Here is a 17,943-nt window from a genome sequence, read left to right on the forward strand (position 1 = left end):
AGTTCTTATTACTTTACTTCAAATTCTCCCTAAGTAATATTTGGAAAGTCAATTCAATCATCAATTATTTATTCATTGCTCACAAAGAAATATATAATGGAGTATTTTAAATTCTTCGAAACTTCTATTGTCATATGACAAACATATATAAGAAGTTTGGTAAGTTAATGTGACTAAAAACCAAACAAAAGAGATAAAAGAACTTACATTGGTCTTTCAAGAGAATAATTCAAGTTGAGGCACCTGTGTTCATAAAGTGATGCAGTTTTCATTCCAGTAGTCAGATATGGAATATTGACCAAAACTCTTAAAGGTAGAATTTAAAAACTAAGCCATTAAGAACTGAAGAAATTCTAACCTCAACTCCATTGTGATTTAGACTGTCAATAAAATTATCAGAACAGAAATTTTAGAGATAATTTCTAGGTACTGCTAACAGTATGCCACTTGTATTTGACTAAAATATGCCTTCTCAAACAATCAAATATTTACTCTAAGTTCTACTTCAGGATGTTTGTATTTCATCAACTAAAATAGTTGAAGTCAAGCCTTCGTTTTCAATGAGACTTGAGAGGATCATGCAATTAGAGGATTTGGCAATAGCTGTGTACCTAATGAAACTTAAGAAAATCATTTACTATCAGAAAAAAGTCAGTTTGAATGTTGCATGTTTGTTTAGTCATGAATGTATATTTCCTAAATGTGGAGGATCTATAGGCAAATTTTTGCTCACTGAATTTACCTTTACAGATAAATAAACAGATAGCTTATTCTCTCTGAAGGTCAATGTTGCCTATTCTAGGAAGGAAGTTAATGTTAAAAAAAAAAAAAAAAAAAAAAAAAAAAAAAAAAAAAAACACAAACAATTGTCCAAATAGGCTTCTTTGTATGACCTTCATCCATGCTCCCAGCGTAGCCAAAAGCATCACATTACAAACCTATGCTAAACTTTACAGGTTACCATATTTCGTGCCTAATCCTAGGAGTAGCTATGCAGAGTATCAAAGAAAGTGCTCTCCCATAAAACAAAGCACAGCATTTCACATACAGTAATTATGCGATAAATAGCTGTTGAAATAAATTGCATGCTAATCCTTACACCATTTCTACTTAACTGAAATGATAAATGCCATCATTTCACACATTTAGCCATATTTATTAATGGCTTCCTATGACACTGTTACACTGGGTATTTCATTTTTTTCTTCAGTAGATTTTCACATACTCCTATCTGCCTACTTAAAATTTAAGTTATCAACTAACAACCTGATAATTATATAATGAATATCACCAAAGACTAAATATGTGTTTTCTAAATATACCTTGGGATATAATTCATTGTTTTACAGCAAGAAAAAATTGAAAATTTTTCTGAAGACAAAAATACTACCACACAGAACAAATAGTGCATTTGGAAAAGTTTTAAAGCTATTATGATTAATACCTTATGTTTTATAAGTACAGATTCATTCTGAAACAATGCTTGTGGAACTTTTAAATTTCCAACTCTGAATAATAGTTGCCACTGAAATTGTTCAGCCTGCTAAGTCTTCCTTTAGAAGACAAAAACATTGCTTCAAGATAGACCACCCACAAGATTTTGTAGAACTGAAAGATAATCTCCCTATTGTTTCAGTCTTTGTTGGATTTGACCTCTGAATGCCCTGACTTTGTAGGTACAAAGAGGTATAAGGGGTGTGTGTATGTAAACTATTATTCAACAGAACATAATGTTTCTTTAAATTTAAGCTTTTCAATATATATGGGTGTTCTCTTACTATGAAATATGAGTTGAAATAGTTGATCTATCATTATGTGCTAATAAATGATACAGTGGTAGATGAAAATTTCATTGTCAATCCTAAAAGACAAAAAAAAAGGAAGAAAATCTTCTGCCATTGTCCATGTTTTATCTATTTTTAAAAACCATAGAGGGAAAGATGTGCTCGGGGGAAAAAAATGAAGCTTTACTGCAAAAGAAATGAACACAAGAAATAGCACTTTAAGTAGTGAAGAGACGTGAAGCATTGCAACTTCATAGCCTGCTAAGGAGCAACAGCTGTACCTAATTTCAACTTGACGTGCTTCAGATCTCATATTCATATAGGTATTTAATGATCCAAACATAATGGTCCTATATAGAATAATTACTTATATGAAGGAGCAAACTTCATAGGCATTCCTTTTTAAATGATCCTTCAAGAGAAAAACTGCACTGGTTCTTTGAACAATGAATAGTCTCCTTCACCAATCCAAATGTTTGGAGCTAAACAGCTTATCTTTTAATAATAATAGTGCTGAGGTTACTTCTTTTTGACAGACTCTTTTTGTCTGCCCTCTTCCCAGTATAGCCAATACAATGAGAAAAGGTAGAATGCCAAGCCTATCATGAGGTCATAGTGGTAGACGGTTACAAGAAACATCAGAAACAAAAGGAAATAAGGTATTTTAGAGTTGGTGTATTTTGAAAGAAGAGATTCATTGCTTTGATCTTGAGTTTCCTGCACAGGCAGACTAGAAGAAGCAGAGCTCTCAAATTCCTTGTCACCTGAGTTAATCAGTCCTTCATTTTCATGCCTTTCCCTTTCTACGTTCTCACGAGATTCACTGACTAAAATCATTGGCCCTTGCGACATTTCCACATTGCATTCTCCTGACTGGAACATCTGGCCTACGCATTTTTCTTTCCTAGTCTCTGATGTCACTCTTCTTGAACCTCTGGAAACTTCTTCAGGTTTAGATGCAGGTTGACCCTGAGTTTCCCTTGTTGGACTACAATTATATTCTGACTCAGTAGCAGAAGTCTGGAGAGCAGTGGTAGTAACTGTATTCTTTACAGCATTTGCCTGTTCACAAGACAGCATTGAAGTTTCTGTATGGTGACTGGAAAGAAGAGAGTCATCCCGAGAAGCTCTGTTTGTGTCTGAGTTAAAGGCAGAGTGAACAGTGTTATCTATGTCGGTTTTCTTTGATAATTCTTGAACCTGCCCAAGATCTCTATTTTCTGGAAATATTTTTTTATCTGCTGATGGCATTTCCAAATGTAAATCCAGCCTTGAAGTTGCTTTTTCATTATTTGCAATGACCTGTGAGGATTCTTCTACAGATGTGATGTTTCCAATGCCGAGTTTCTCCCCGTCACGCATCTTCCCAGGGCTGTGCATAGACATGGCTTCCTCCTTCCGCATTTCATCTAGACGAGCATTACAAATATCTAAATGGGATTCCTTTTCAACACCGTTGTCATCGATTACACCGACTGTGTCTCCTTGACAAAGGGTATAATGTGAATCATCATTTCTCCCTTCGTGTGGATCAAACGCTGTTTCCTTTACCTCCATGGGCCTGTCACTTCGCACTGTCTCTTGAGGTAGCTTAGCAATTATCGCTTTTTCTCCAGCAGACATGCTTTCTGGGGTAGTTTCTGATGTTGTCTTAATTATATAAGCTGTACCTGCTTCTGCTTTCCCAGGAATACCATGATCAGCTAGAGGAGACAGTTCACAGTGCTCTGCTTCTTGGCAGGTAAACAATGCTTCAGCAGGAGTAGCTTTCAAACTCCCTGTGTTATCTCTTTTTTCCCACATGTCTTCACAGTCTACTTGTTCTTTGATCTGCTCTGCTATATTTGTCTTACTCCCTCTTGCTTTTTCCTGACTTTCCAGAACATTCCAACTTTGTTGATGCTGTGTGTCCTTATTCTGATCTTCAGGATTAATCCAACCGGATTTTCTTTTTTCAACTTGGAAAAGATAATCATTCTTCAAAACATTTCCATTTCTTGGTGAACAAACCCCTCCAGTTAGCCCTCCTAAAATAGTGCCTTCACTAGAAGAGAGATCATGTTCTGGGGTTGTTAACACAGCTTCTTCCCTACCTAAAGGTGTCCTTGATGAGTGAAATGTATCTTCCATGATTGCCCAAGTTGGAATTGTGGTATCTTTGGTTGGCAGAGAAGTTAAGTCTCTGTCACTGGCTTCAATCCCTTCCACAGTTATTTCAAGGTGGCCTACATTTCTTTCTTGGTCATAGAAGATTGATCGAAAATTTTTGCTTGTTTTTTCATCAACATCTAACTGTATTCTTTTTTCCTTATTATCCTTACTAGTCCCATAATCTTCCTCGGAGGGTCTGTTTTCTGTTGATTTTTTGAAATAGTCCGATGCTTTCAAGTGGACATCTCTTGGTAAACATTCGCAATCTTTCATTTCACTGTTCTCAGCCCCTCCTTCATACTTTTTATTTAGGTTACTTGCCTTAAGTTGACCTGGGAAGGAGCAAGATATTTCCCCTCTGCCACTCCCATGGGCTGGATTAGCGTTATCATCCAGGATTTCTTTACTGCTGATGTGTAATTGCACTGATCCATCACTGGTACTACCTCCCAATGAGGGTTTGATTTCTCCCATATCTGAAGGCTGATGACTGGACTCATTTCCTGAGGAATATTTTTCAGTGTGGTAAAAATCTCCCTTTAAGGAACTTTCTGCTGATGAACCTGGAGACAAAAGCCTTTGGGACAAGTCAGTGCATGCTTCACTGTGGCTTTGGTTCTTCTGTAACTCCTCAGGTTTATTTGGAATATTGGATGGATCTGATGACAATGTGTTCTTTCCATATTCAGAAGCAGCACATCTAGTTCTTATTAAGCGTTGATTTATCTTTTGGAATAAAAACAACAACAACAACAAATAATGACCATAGGATCTTTTCTATATATACAAAATGAATTAGATAGGTTTCATTAACTTGGCTAGATAATTAGCTGATAGATTTCCTTGACTCATTTCATTTTGTGGATTTCACACAAACTCTGGAAGCCAGATGTTTTGGGGGGATCCTTGTAAGCTGTGACTTGAGAATGAGATTAGTAAGAAAAGGGGCCCAAATTAATCACTCTCCCTCCAGCTCCAAATATCACATTGTATTATTCAACCATTCTTGCTTGTCATTGCACTTTCTCTTCACTTTGGATATACACATTGATAGCTCCATGCTAATCAATTAGAGAGCAGCTTCCTGGGTGCCCCTTGCTGCATTTACACTTGCTGTAGGTGCCCCCATTACAGTTTCTCTTATTAATATGTTTTCTGCAAAGCCTCTGCAAACTATTAATAGCAAAACGTCACTCAAAGAAAAGTGAGGGAGTTAATGTCTCTGCAAATTCTGTTTTAATGACCCTCTGCCAACTGGTACTCAAATGTATTTGAGCTCTTCAGTGATGCCAACTGTCAGGATTTAACAGTGAGATGCCTGTGTTTTTTTTTTTTCTCCTCATAACTGACATTTGCATGATCTCAATAATTATATGCAAATCTTACGTTTTCCCCTTCTTCTCACATAAGGCTCATGTTACTTGTCAACTGCACAGCTGTCTTGTAAGCCAATGCCTGTGGGTTCCACAGATTTGGTTGTATTTCCATCTATTACAGAACTTCATTGTTTTATGCATTAATGTCAGTGTGGAGCAAATTAGCATCTAAATTATAGTTCCCTATTCATTTATTGGACGTACAATCTCAGTAACTTCTAAACAAACTTTTATATTTGAGCCTGCTCACTGTAATGAGGTGTATTGGTGAAGTATGTGATTTTTCTGGGCCCTTTCATTATATTCTGTGTTTTTTTTAAAAAAAAATGGCGATTTTAACTTTCAGCCGGTGAGAATTCTCACAATGGGTGACAACTTTGTAGTTTCTTAAAGTTGGAGCAAAGTAAATTGCATACTGTAGTGATGCAGCTACCATATCACTATAGAAAAGGTAGAATCTGTGGGGAAGGAGATGAGCTTTATTTCTTTTCTGTTTCAGCATTGACATTTGAAGAGGCAAATGCCATTTTAATCTTAGATGATTATGAATCCATGTATCCCAATGATATGAACTCCAGTCAAATACAGAAAAGGATAAATTGCATTATGTGACTCATTTACTCTTATTTCTTCTTTTGTGATAAAAATGCTATCTAAACCACTCCACCCAAAATTCAAAATAGATTGTTATGTTCAACAAATGTGAAATTTATGATAACAAATTTAAAATTAAATTGTACAGTACTGAATTGTTTCCTGTTTAAAAATTACAGCACAGACTATTTTCTTTGCACTTGGTAATTTAATACTTTGCAATAATATAGAACTTTGGCATTCTTACAAGGATGGATGTCAGTTTTTTTTTTTTAAATGTTGCTGCTAAATACAAGAATTATAGACTTGCAGAGTTGGACAGGACCCTAACACTCATCGAATCCCAACTCTCTCATTTTACAAACGAGTTTATGCTAAGTGTACAGTTGTCACAAAGATTAGAAATGCACATCAGGGTATGGCTACCTCTCCTGCAATTCCTACAAACTATTACTCAGAGCCGCTGGTAAAGAGATAAGAAATGAATGCCATTAATTTACCACTGCAGAGACCAGAAGCAACATACTGAAATCAAAGTGGCTTGTTGATCAAGCTGGAGATGCAAGGACAGAATACGCTGTGCTTTCACATTTGCAAATTATATTAGTTGGAGCTATTGAAAGACAGGCATTGCAGCATCTTTGAAGCTTAAATGGATTCGTCTTCTCTAATACCGTGGCAACCAGAACACTTACCATCAACTCTAATTCTTTTTCATTATGTTCATCATGTTCCGTGTTTACATCTTTTACATTTTGATAACTGCTTTTCAAGTCTTCCTTTTCCTCATGAGAACAAACAATTGTTGGGATATAGGTATCTGTAAGGTTAATATAATTGTTCCCATGTAAGATTATTTTCATTGTAGGATTTAACAAAAGAGACAAATTTTATTTAAAAATAAAATAAGAAATACTACCTGCAATCTTTGAATTTTCAAAGTTATTTTCTTCTGATGTTTCTGATGATTCTTCCTTACTGTTAAAATGAAAACAAAACCTTATACATATTTCTTTTGGAACTAAATGTCTTAAGTACTTTTATAAAGGGGGGAATTCAAGTCTATAACAAATCAAATAAACATATACAACATTCCCCTTATTTTCTTCCATTATATTGTATATTTTAAGCAAAATTTGTCTTTCAGAATTTGCAACAACTATCAACCATAGAAAAAATTTTAAAGTAATTCACAAAATTCCATATTTCTAAAAAGGGTTATGCTGTTTATGTTGTAACTTATGAAGCTAAAGTAAAAATACATGTAAATATACATTATTTTCTCATTCATGATTTTCATCTTTGCAAATGAGAACAGTATGAACTGAGAGTCCACTTATGGTTGTGGAAATTTCTAATATTTCAATTATTAATTTTTTGCTTCATTTTAATCAAAATTATTTCAGTTGAACTGACATGACATTAACTTTCTCTCCAGAAATGGAAGAAAAAAAATCAAGTTAACTAAAACCTGAAAGGCAGCTAAATTTGTATTCAGTTAAAGACTTTATATATGTATTGCCACAGGCCAATTTTATAACCAAGACTTCAGATCTCTCATATGCAAGCATATATTTTCTTTGAAATGATTCAACTTACATCCCTTTTTCTAGCATATTCTGCATAGTGATTGAAAAAGATAAATACCATTTCCTGACAAATGTAATCCATTTGCAAGTGTATTTGTGGAGTCCCAAGAATGTAGATTTGAACAGGACACTTAGGGTGAAAAATGTTGTTAGTGGGGAAAAGAAAACACTGTGTGTAGAGTTACATCACAAGTCAACTTATCAGAAATATTTGGCCCAATATTAACATCCACTTGTACCATCTCTGCTGAATTTTCTTCTAGTGACCTTTCTCAGTGATTTTTCTGCAACAAAGGAAACCTGGAAAGTTGGCAATGACTGATAATCTTGTCATGATCTAGTATTTAATATACAGCAGATTTTGATCCCCAAAATATTAATTTTATTTAAATAAATCATGCACAATTTCTTCCATATTGACTATGTAAGCAGATAATTCAATTCTGTGTTTATTTATGATGCTTACTTTTAACTTTACTATGAAAATATTTGGTAACTTTAATGGACCTATAAATGAAAATAATGTTCCTATGAATATATAAGCATAATTTCATTAGAAAATGTCTGCATAATTAGTACTGACTTAATCTATAAGCCCATGCTATTTAATGAAGTCAATTGGTATGGAAAGATTTATTTTTATGCTGAGATTTACTTTATGAAATTTACATGCAAGTTGGCGCATCTTTCCTTTTCCATGTACATAATATCTATGTGTTTAAAATATACAAATAATTTTAGAACACTTAATTGTCCCTGCTTCCTCTTTGTTCCCATAAAAATGCTACAAATCTCATTTGTAGAGAAAAAGATCACAGGCATTTAGTCTTCTGTTTTTATCTAATCAAAATGTTGTCAATCATTTCTCTAATTCAACTTTCTAGAATACTTTAAATTTTATAAATGATTAAGTCTAAAGGACAGGAGCCTGCTTTTTTAAACTCACTAAGAGAACAAAAGATTATTTGCCTGATTGTGCTTCATTATGGCAGCATCTTACAAAAACTTGTAATTCAGAAATGCAGGTGGCAACTTTAGGTTCAGGGGTAAATAAAAGGAAAAAAGGTAGAAATAAATGAAATTAAAATCTTAAATCAAATACCTATGAGCAAAAACTAATAGGAAATGTTTAAGATTTTTACAGGGAAGAGAATAAAAATTGTATCAAGAAATATTAAAGAATATCTAGAAAAAAAGAAATATACCATTTTCATAGATAGTAGAAGAAGTATGAAGATCCCAATTCTCTCCTACATTGGTCAACAGACTCAGCTTAATTCTAATCAAAAGTCCAAAAACATTTTAACAAATTATGAAAATATAGTTCTAAAGAGAGTCTAGTCCTGGTTGCTCCACTTCCAAATCCAGCTCTATGCTATGGCCTGGGAAAGCAGTAGATGGCCCAAGCCCTTGGGCCCCTGCACATATGTGGGAGACCCGGAAGAGGCTTCTGGCTCCTGGCTTCAGATTAGCTCAGCTCCGGCCGTTGTGGCCAATTGGGGAGTGAACCAGTGAATGGAAGACTCTCTCTCTGCCTCTCCTTCTCTCTCTGTGTGTAACTCTAACTTTCAAGTAAAATAAATAAATCTTAAAAAAAAAAAAAAAACCTGGAAAAGATGTTTGCACTGCACAAAAATACCAACACAAATAAGAATCAAGAATTTATTTTAGAATTACTAGAAATCAGTAAGAAAGCACAAACATTTCATTAGGAGAGAAAACACCAATGGCTAATAGACATTTAAAGGGTATAATCAGCATTATTAGAGAACATAAAACTGAAAACCAGGACTACAAAGAAATACCCTTCAGCATCCATTTACTTGATAAAAATGAAAAAGTCCACCAAGAGTTGTTTGTTCTATTGGTGGAGACACCGGCGTTTTTGGTATCAGAGTGCCTGGGTTTGATACCCAGCTCTGACTCCTGATTCCAGCATCCTGCCAGTGCAGAACCCGAGAAACAGTAGAGATTGCTCAGGTAACTGGATTCCAGTCATCCATTTGGGAGACTGGAATTGAGTTCCCCACTGCTGGCTTCAGCCTGGCCCAGCCTTGGCTATTGTGAGCAGTTGAGAAGTAAAACTGCAGATGAGAGTTCTCTCTCTCGCTTCCTCTCAAATAAATAAAAATTAAAATTTTTTTACCTATCAACACCAAGAGTTGGAGATGATTTGGGGCCCATAGGCTTTCTCTCACATTGCTGGTAGAAAAATAAATAGAGGAGACCTTTTTAGAGAATAGTTTGACTGAAATAATCACCTAAAATTTGATATTTATATAATTATAATGATCACTACATCTACTATTGAGTATATAGATCTATGAAATTCTTGCATATACTACTGAGATAGTTCTAGGAACTTTTATGTTGGCATCAATATCAGCTCTTCAAATCTTGAACATAAAGAAATGACCATAAACATAATAGTGGATACAAAACTTGAATATCACAAACATGGATATTACATAGCACCCAAGGTTAATATACCACAGAGATACGCAACAGTATAGATAACTCTTAGCAATATTGTATTAAATTAAATTAAAAACCACTAAAGTAATATAAATGTAAGTATATATAAAGGCATGCAAAGACTATAATAAAAAGTATACAAAAAGAAGAGCATTGGGCCTGAATTGTGGTGTACTGGTTAAGCCACTGCTTGTGATACCGGTATCCCATATTTGAGTTCTGGTTTAAAGTCCTAGTTTTATTACTTCCAATACAGCTCCCTTCTAAAGCACATGGGAAAGAAGGAGATGATGGTCCAAGTACTTGAACCACTAAACCCACACGAGAGACCCAGATGGAGTTCCAGGATCCTGCCTTCAGCAGGAAATGACTGGGCCACTGCAGCCATTTGAAGAGTGAACCAGCAGATGGAAGATCTCTCCCTCCCTTCCTTCCTTCCTTCCTTCCTCCCTTCCTCCCTTCCTCCCTTCCTCCCTTCCTTCCTCCCTTCCTCCCTTCCTCCCTCTCTCTCTTTCTCTCTTTCTCTCTTTCTCTCTTTCTTTGACAGGCAGTGTGGACAGTGAGAGAGAGAGACAGAGAGAAAGGTCTTCCTTTGCTGTTGGTTCACCCTCCAATGGCCGCCGCGGCCGGCACGCTGCAGCTGGCGCATCGCGCTGATCCGATGGCAGGAGCCAGGTACTTCTCTTGGTCTCCCATGCGGGTGCAGGGCCCAAGCACTTGGGCCATCCTCCACTGCACTCCCTGGCCACAGCAGAGAGCTGGCCTGGAAGAGGGGCAACCGCGACAGAATCCGGTGCCCTGACCAGGACTAGAACCCGGTGTGTGGGCGCCACAAGGTGGAGGATTAGCCTAGTGAGCTGCGGCGTTGGCTCGCTTGCTCTTTCTCTCTCTCTCTTCCTTCCTTCCTTCCTTCCTTCCTTCCTTCCTTCCTTCCTTCCTTCCTTCCTTCCTTCCTGTCACTCTCTCTCCCTGCCTTTCAAATAATAAAATAAAATTTTTTTAAGAGAAAGCTCAGGGCTAGGGCTGTGGCGTAGCTGGTAAAATTGTTGCTTGCAATGTTGGCAATCCAAACTGGTTAGAGTCCCGGCTGCTCCACTTCTGATCCAGCTCCCTGCTAAAGTGCCTGAGAAGGCAGTGGAGGAAGGCTCAAGTTCTTGAGACCTTGAAACCACATGGGAGATCTGAAAGAAGAAGCTCCTGCCTCCTGGCTTAGGCTTGGCCCAGCCCTGACTGTTGCAGCCATTGGGGAAGTAAAACAGCGGTATAATCAGCATTATTATACCTCTCTCTCTCTCTCTCTTTGTCTTTCTCTGTCTCTCTCTCTCTGTATCTCCACCTTCCAAATAAATAAATCTTAAAAAAAAAAAAAAAAACAGAGAGCACTTAATTTTCTACATTACAGTTACATCAGATGGGGCAATTTAGGGAAGAAGAATCTGGAAAGATGGAAAGAAAATGAATAGAAATCAGCTATTGTTTTGAGTAATTGTTTATGGGTGCTTATTAAATTATTAAAAATATCTAATTAGCTCAATTCAAGTTTTATATGAATTAAGAAGATAAATGGAGGGCTGGCAATGTGGCGTAGTGGGCTAAGCCTCTGCCTGTGGTGCCAGCATCCTATATGGGCACCAGTTTTAGTCCTGGCTGCTTCTCTTCCTATCCAGGTCTCTGCTATGCCCTTGGAAAGCAGTAGAAGATGGCAAAAATACTTGGCTCCTGCATCTGCATGAGAGACCCAAAAGAAGCTCCTGGCTCCTGGCTTTGGTCTGGCACAGCCCTGTCTGTTGCAGCCATTTGCAGAGTGAACCAGCGGATGGAAGACCTCTCTCTCTGTCTCTCCCTCTCTCTGAAACTCTACCTCTCAAATAAATAAAGTCTTTTTCTAAAAAAAAAAGAAAAGAAATGGATTGTTCCCTGTCCTAGATTAGGTCCATAAATTAAATCCCACCCTGAAATTGAAAATATCAGTCACATAAATGATCACCTAGTTTTGAAGATTTAATAAAATGCTATTAGAAAGTTTAAAGGGAAAATGAAGAACTTGAGGGTTGATGATGACAGGGACCAAAACTATGTATGATTGTGATATAAATGAAAGATCATTCTAATTCTTCTCATCTCTCCTTTATCTTTTTTTTAATCAAGGGAATGTCTTTTCTGTCTTCCCTTTGGCTAACACAGTGCCAGCATCCCATGTGAGTGCTGGTTCAAGTCTACTTCAAATCCAGCTGTCTGCTAATGTGCCAGGGAAAACAGTGGAAGATGGCCCAAATGCTTGGGCCCCTGCACCTATATGGGAGACCTGGAAGAAGTTCCTGGCTCCTAGCTTCTGATCAGCCCAGCTCCAGCCATTGCAGCCATTTGAGGAGTAAACCAGTAGAAAGAAGGTTCTCTCTCTCTCTCTCTCTCTCTCTCTCTCTTTATCTTTTTAAGATTATATTTATTTATTTGAGAGGTAGAGTTACAGACAGTGAGTGGGAGAGACAGAGAGAATGGTCTTCCTTCTGTTGGTTCACTCCCCAGATGGCAGCAACAGCAAGAGCTGCACAAGAATCCAGGAGCCAGGTGCCTCTTCCCAGTCTTCCATGGGGATGCAGGGACTCAAGCACTTGGACCATCTTTCACTGCTTTCACAGGCCATAGTAGAGAGCTGGATTGGAAGAAGGGCAGTTGGGACTAGAACCAGTGCCCATATGGGATGCCAGCCCCACAGGTGGAGCATTAACCTACTGTGCCATGGTACAGTAGGTTAAAAAAGAAACCCACATCCAAGAATGATGGGATTTTTTAGAGGGTTTGGAATGTCAAGAGAAGGACTGGAATTAGTCTGGATCTGATTATAAAGTGTTTGGCAAACCAAGCAAAATGGGGCTGAATTCTTTAGGTACTTTTTAACCTGTGGAGCAGGGCAGCTAAATGGGAGAGAGAAATAGTTGGATTAACTTTCGAGGACCTATCTCTGGAAATTAGGTGAAGGAGAGTCTGATGAGAGAGCCACAGTGCAGCAGGAGGGGTAGGTCACAAGCTCCTACAACCTTGTAGGGACAAAATGATGATGGTTAAGGATGACAATGATGAGGAAAGAGAGGAAGCACATTCAAAGTATAACTTTTGAAGTAGTATCAATAGGATTTATTGTCAAGTTCTTGTACATAGTTGCCTCCTTCTGCCTAACCTTGGCGGTATATGTGAGAATTAGAAATCTGCTTTGTTGCCGCTGCCAGGACCCAGGTCAGAGAGAGGTAAGTCTGGTAGCCAACTGAGGGCTTCTGCAAGTAAATCAGATCTTGAATTAGTCTCTGGGTGGTTTCTGAAGTCGTCCAAGATGGGTAATCTTTTCAAGTGTCCTTGTAGACACTTCTTTCAGCCTTCCTCCCTAATCTGTAGTACACATGCTTAGCTATTAGAGCATAAAAGTATACCGATGTTTCTGGTTTTTATCCTAATCCTTCACTGGGAAACATAAATTGTCTCTTCATCCACATTCTGTTTAGCTTGACTCTAAGTAGTTCTTGACAGACTATTTTACACTAATTTTGGACATTTCTAAGGAAGCAGAAGTCAAGTCTACATAGAAACTCTAAGTGTCTTAATTGTTCAAGTGACCTGCTACCTCTGCTCCCCATTCTCACATGAAGACTATAACTGCAATATAACAATAGCTCCCAGAATTGACTTTCATATCAGAAACATTGACCTTACCTATAATCCTAATTAATACACCTGTGCATGCAGAAAAGGAGGGAGTATAGAGAATGTTGATGCTAAGAATTTCTTTAAGTGATTTTGCTGTGAGGCCATATTTGCACACTACTGACATAGACCCCAATGTATTAGAGTGTATAAAGACCATTGAATTTAGCTACACAGATTGTCCCTCCCTGCATGATAGGCAGTTGAAATAGTCATTCCCTTAGATGTACTTCTTGGTCCTAAACCGAGTTATCTTATTTCCTGCTATTTTTTTAAAAAATATTTATTTATTTATTTATTTGAAAGACAGTTACAGAGAGAGAGGGAAAAACAGAGAAAGAGATCTTCCATCCTCTGTTTCACTCCCCAAATGGCTGCAACATACAGGGCTGGGCCAAGCCAAAGCCAAGAGCCAGGAGTTTCATCCAGGTCTCCCACATGGGTGGCATGGGCTGAAGTAATTGGGCCATCTTCTACTGGTTTTCCCAGGCCATGAACAGGGAGTTGGATCAGAAGAGGAGCAGATGTAACACAAACTGCCGCCTATATGTGATGTCGGCATCACAGGTAGCATCTTTACCTGCTATACCACAACATTGCCCCTTCCTGCTATTTTTGTATGAACTTAACACGTTTTGCTATCTCACACAATACTTATGATGGGGGAGAAATAAAGGATGATGCAAGCACTTCTAATTTGAGAATTTAAAAGGTGGAACTGTCATAACTTGAGAAAGAATTTAGAAAAATGAACAAAGAAAAGAAGATGAGTTTCACTGATGGGAATGTGTTAAGCTTCAAAGATCTTTGACTAATGGTAAATAACAATCAGTGCTTCATGAATGAAAACTGCTGATTGTATCATTTTATCATTACCTGTATCATGATCACATCATTTATCTGTATCATGACTGTATTATTTATCATTGCACAAAGACTTATATTATCTTTGCAACTAGAGGTAAATGTACCCCCTCTTCAAAGAAATGAGACCAAATACTGAAAATTTTGTGATAAACAAAAGGAGACACTAAATAAATATGTGCTGAACACAGAATGAAGTGAAAGGTTTTAGCCAGAAGTTAAGCTTACTTAACATAATAGTAATTTTAAATGTATAGCGATCCACATTCATTCACTGAGTCATCATCTTACAAATATTTGAGTATCCACACACTTCCAGATGTTGCACAAGATCATCGTAATCAAAAACAGTTCCTTCCCTGGAGGCACTCACAGTCTACTTGTGAAGGTGAGCATTTAAACAAAGCAAAATGCCCAGCATAAGTATGTGCTGAGCAAGGTGCAGAGGGAGGTGAACTTGCTTTCAAGAGGACTTGGCCTCTATGCTGAAGCCTCCACAAGAAGTGGCACTAGCTAGAGAAAAGGACAGCAGCAATTGCAAGCTTAGGCATCATAAGCAAATACCATACTAGTAAAAAAATTATTCTAAACATGTCATATAACTCAAAATATACTTTAGAAAAAATGAAAGACTGTCATCCCCAACACCAATTGGCAGTCAGCTAGTTCCAGAGATACAAACTTAAATTCAATCAGTGTCTCTAAAAATGTGGTTATGGTTCCCCTACATGAAAATGACCTGGAAAGTACAAATGCTGCTTCTGGGGCCTCAATATAGCTGCACTGAATCAGCATCTATGGAGCAGAGAGTTGGAATCTATGTTTTTAAGTGGAACCTCAGAGTTTGCTGAGGTACAGTAGTGTTTGGAAACACTCTGGTCTAATTGGAGGTGTAAAAAAAGCTCTACAGGCATATTGACACTCTGAGATTGTTGAACAGAGTGCTCCTTTATAAAATTTAATTACTTTAGTTATTTTCATCTTATTTCAAGAGCAGAGAGACAGATAAATGGAGAGAAGTAAATGGAGAGAGATGCCCCCTACAGATAGGGCTGGACCACACTGAAGTCAAGAGGCAAAAAAGTTCAATCTGCTTCTCCCACATAGGTGGCAGGGACTCAGGTACTTGAGCCACCATCTGCTATCTCCCAGGGTGCACATCAGTAGGAAGCTGGACTGGAAGCAGAGGAACCAGGACTAGAATCAGGTGTTCCTATATAGAATGTAGGCATTCCATGCTACAATTTAACTGCTGCATGAAATGCCCACCACAAGAAGTGCTGCTTTATGCCACAGACTTTTCAGCAAGTTACACCCCATTCTGCTAAGGCAGCTGCAAATCTATGTGCAAAATAAGACAATTCTTTATGCTTCTTAGGCATACTCAGAAAATACAAAATGCATTGAAGAGTAGACCAATCTTACATGCCTTAGACAATAAAATGATGAAACATTAATGGCATAGGAATTAAAGGTATTTTTAACCTATCTAATCAGCTCTTAAGTAAACAGCGATTTGTGTCTCCAAGTCAGCTGTTATTAGTTCAGAATTTTGAGTTCTACAAACTCTTTAACACTTGCACCCCATGCAACTTACAGAAAGTTTACTCTTCAGGCCAAATTCCTGTGATGCATAAAGATCGGGAATCTGTAGGGAACTTCATAATTGATTGGTGGCATTCCATCATTTTATAGACAAAAAGATTAAATCCCAGTTTAACAATATGGCAGAAGTAACACAAGATAGCAAATAACAAAGTTATAACTAGATTCAATTATCTTGGTCACCATGCCAGTGTTCCTTCCATTGAGAATTAATTTGCAATGAGAAAGAGTAGAGACAATAGGATGCAAAACTGTCCTTTCATTATTTCACACTTACTAAGCCAATTACTAATATGGGCCAGACAAGATTTAACTTCCCTAAGCTGTATTTTTCTCCAAAATATTGAGCAATTATTAATCATATTTTTGAAGCCATAGTGTGTATAATGTCTGTTATTATTATTATTAATGAAAGGTACTAAATAATACCATGGCAATCACTTGTTCTTTATTACCACAGAAACAAACTCTCATGCTATATTACCTATATTTTATATCTATCTAAATACCTATATTTTAATATTTATGGCACTCTCATAATCTAATTCACAAGTTATTTTAAGAGTAAAATTTGCAGTGCCTGGTAACATACATGCTTAACCTTTTTGAATATGCCCTTATTATCAGAAGAACATCCTCCTACCCCAAAATTAGTTGACTTTCAGAGAAAGTAAACTTTTACTTACAGGTATCTGCTCCAAATACAGTGTTCACTGGAATGTTAAATCACACTTTTTTTTATTACTCAACTGATTTATTCAGTGTCAGGATTTAGGCACCAGGTTAATATCACTATAGTTTCTGGATATGTTGCAGTTCTGCTTTTGGAGTTATGGGTAATTTTAACACTGTCAAAATGTACTAGCTTTTAGTATAAGTAATTATATGATTTTTCCTACAGTCCTATTATGCCATTGTGTTAAAACCCCTTATGTCTCTTAAAATATAAACAAAATCTTTCAGAAACCTGTTCCACAAAATGTAAGTCTGAGGAGAGGGAATTATTCAACCAGTTAGGGTGAATGGCAGGATTAAGTTGTCTCAGCAATATGTAACTCTCCAAGAGAAGTCAAAATGTTGGCATAAAAAGGATAATTTCCAAAATAAGTCATGTATTTTGTATTTGTGTCTCTTTAATCCCACCTGAAAGTGCTCAGAACTATCTAAAGCGGACTTAACTAGGATTCTTGGTCATCACCTCTCATCCTATGATAAACACTTAAAACATAAATGTTATACTGCTCAAGTTCAGACCAGTATCTATTTTTCAAAGCTGTGGTCTCATTTGATCTCTTTCATCTGCTTCTCCCATCCCCCAAGAAAGAAAGAAATAACTGTTATGTTGATATTTCCAGTAAAAATGGCATTCTACCATTCTTACCTTTCATATTCATTAAAAAACTGAATGAAGAAAATCAAGAATTATTCTTAGTGAGAGATAAAGTTTGTTATTACGTTAGCCACCTTAGACAGTTTAATATTTTTTCCCTTGGTGCTAAAGTACCAGTAGTCTTCTTTTGATCACGAATAAAACAAAATACGGGAAAGAAATATATTATCATAAGAGAAGCAATTGAGATAAATGTCTAATTGTGAATAGAAGGATCTAAGGTGGGAAAAATTTGAAGGCATTATGCAGAAAGAATTTAGGATGAAAAGATGCATCAAGTTCGGTTCCTTGATGATAATGCCAGAAAGGAGGGAAATGAATGCAGTTCTGCATCATTAACAGGCACAGAAAGAAGCAAGAAATAAACTTGAGGAGAAAAGCATCAGAATTTTTAAAATGGCTTTGTGTTCCTCTTCCGT

General features: G+C 37.0%; 1 protein-coding gene across 1 annotated transcript in view; it reads right to left on the reverse strand.

Moving 5' to 3' along the window:
- Positions 1-1,776: 1,776 nt before the first annotated feature.
- PPP1R3A (protein phosphatase 1 regulatory subunit 3A) overlaps positions 1,777-17,943 on the reverse strand; it is a 39,500-nt gene continuing 23,333 nt past the window's right edge. Inside the window, 3 exon segments of the mRNA NM_001082303.1 lie at positions 1,777-4,661; positions 6,601-6,725; positions 6,825-6,883. Coding sequence (NP_001075772.1) covers positions 2,304-4,661; positions 6,601-6,725; positions 6,825-6,883 — 2,542 coding nt within the window. The 3' untranslated portion in view covers positions 1,777-2,303.

Source organism: Oryctolagus cuniculus, chromosome 3 (genome assembly GCF_051225735.1).
Source record: "Oryctolagus cuniculus isolate XC-2025 breed Fujian yellow rabbit chromosome 3, ASM5122573v1, whole genome shotgun sequence".
Taxonomy (NCBI): Eukaryota; Metazoa; Chordata; class Mammalia; order Lagomorpha; family Leporidae; genus Oryctolagus; species Oryctolagus cuniculus.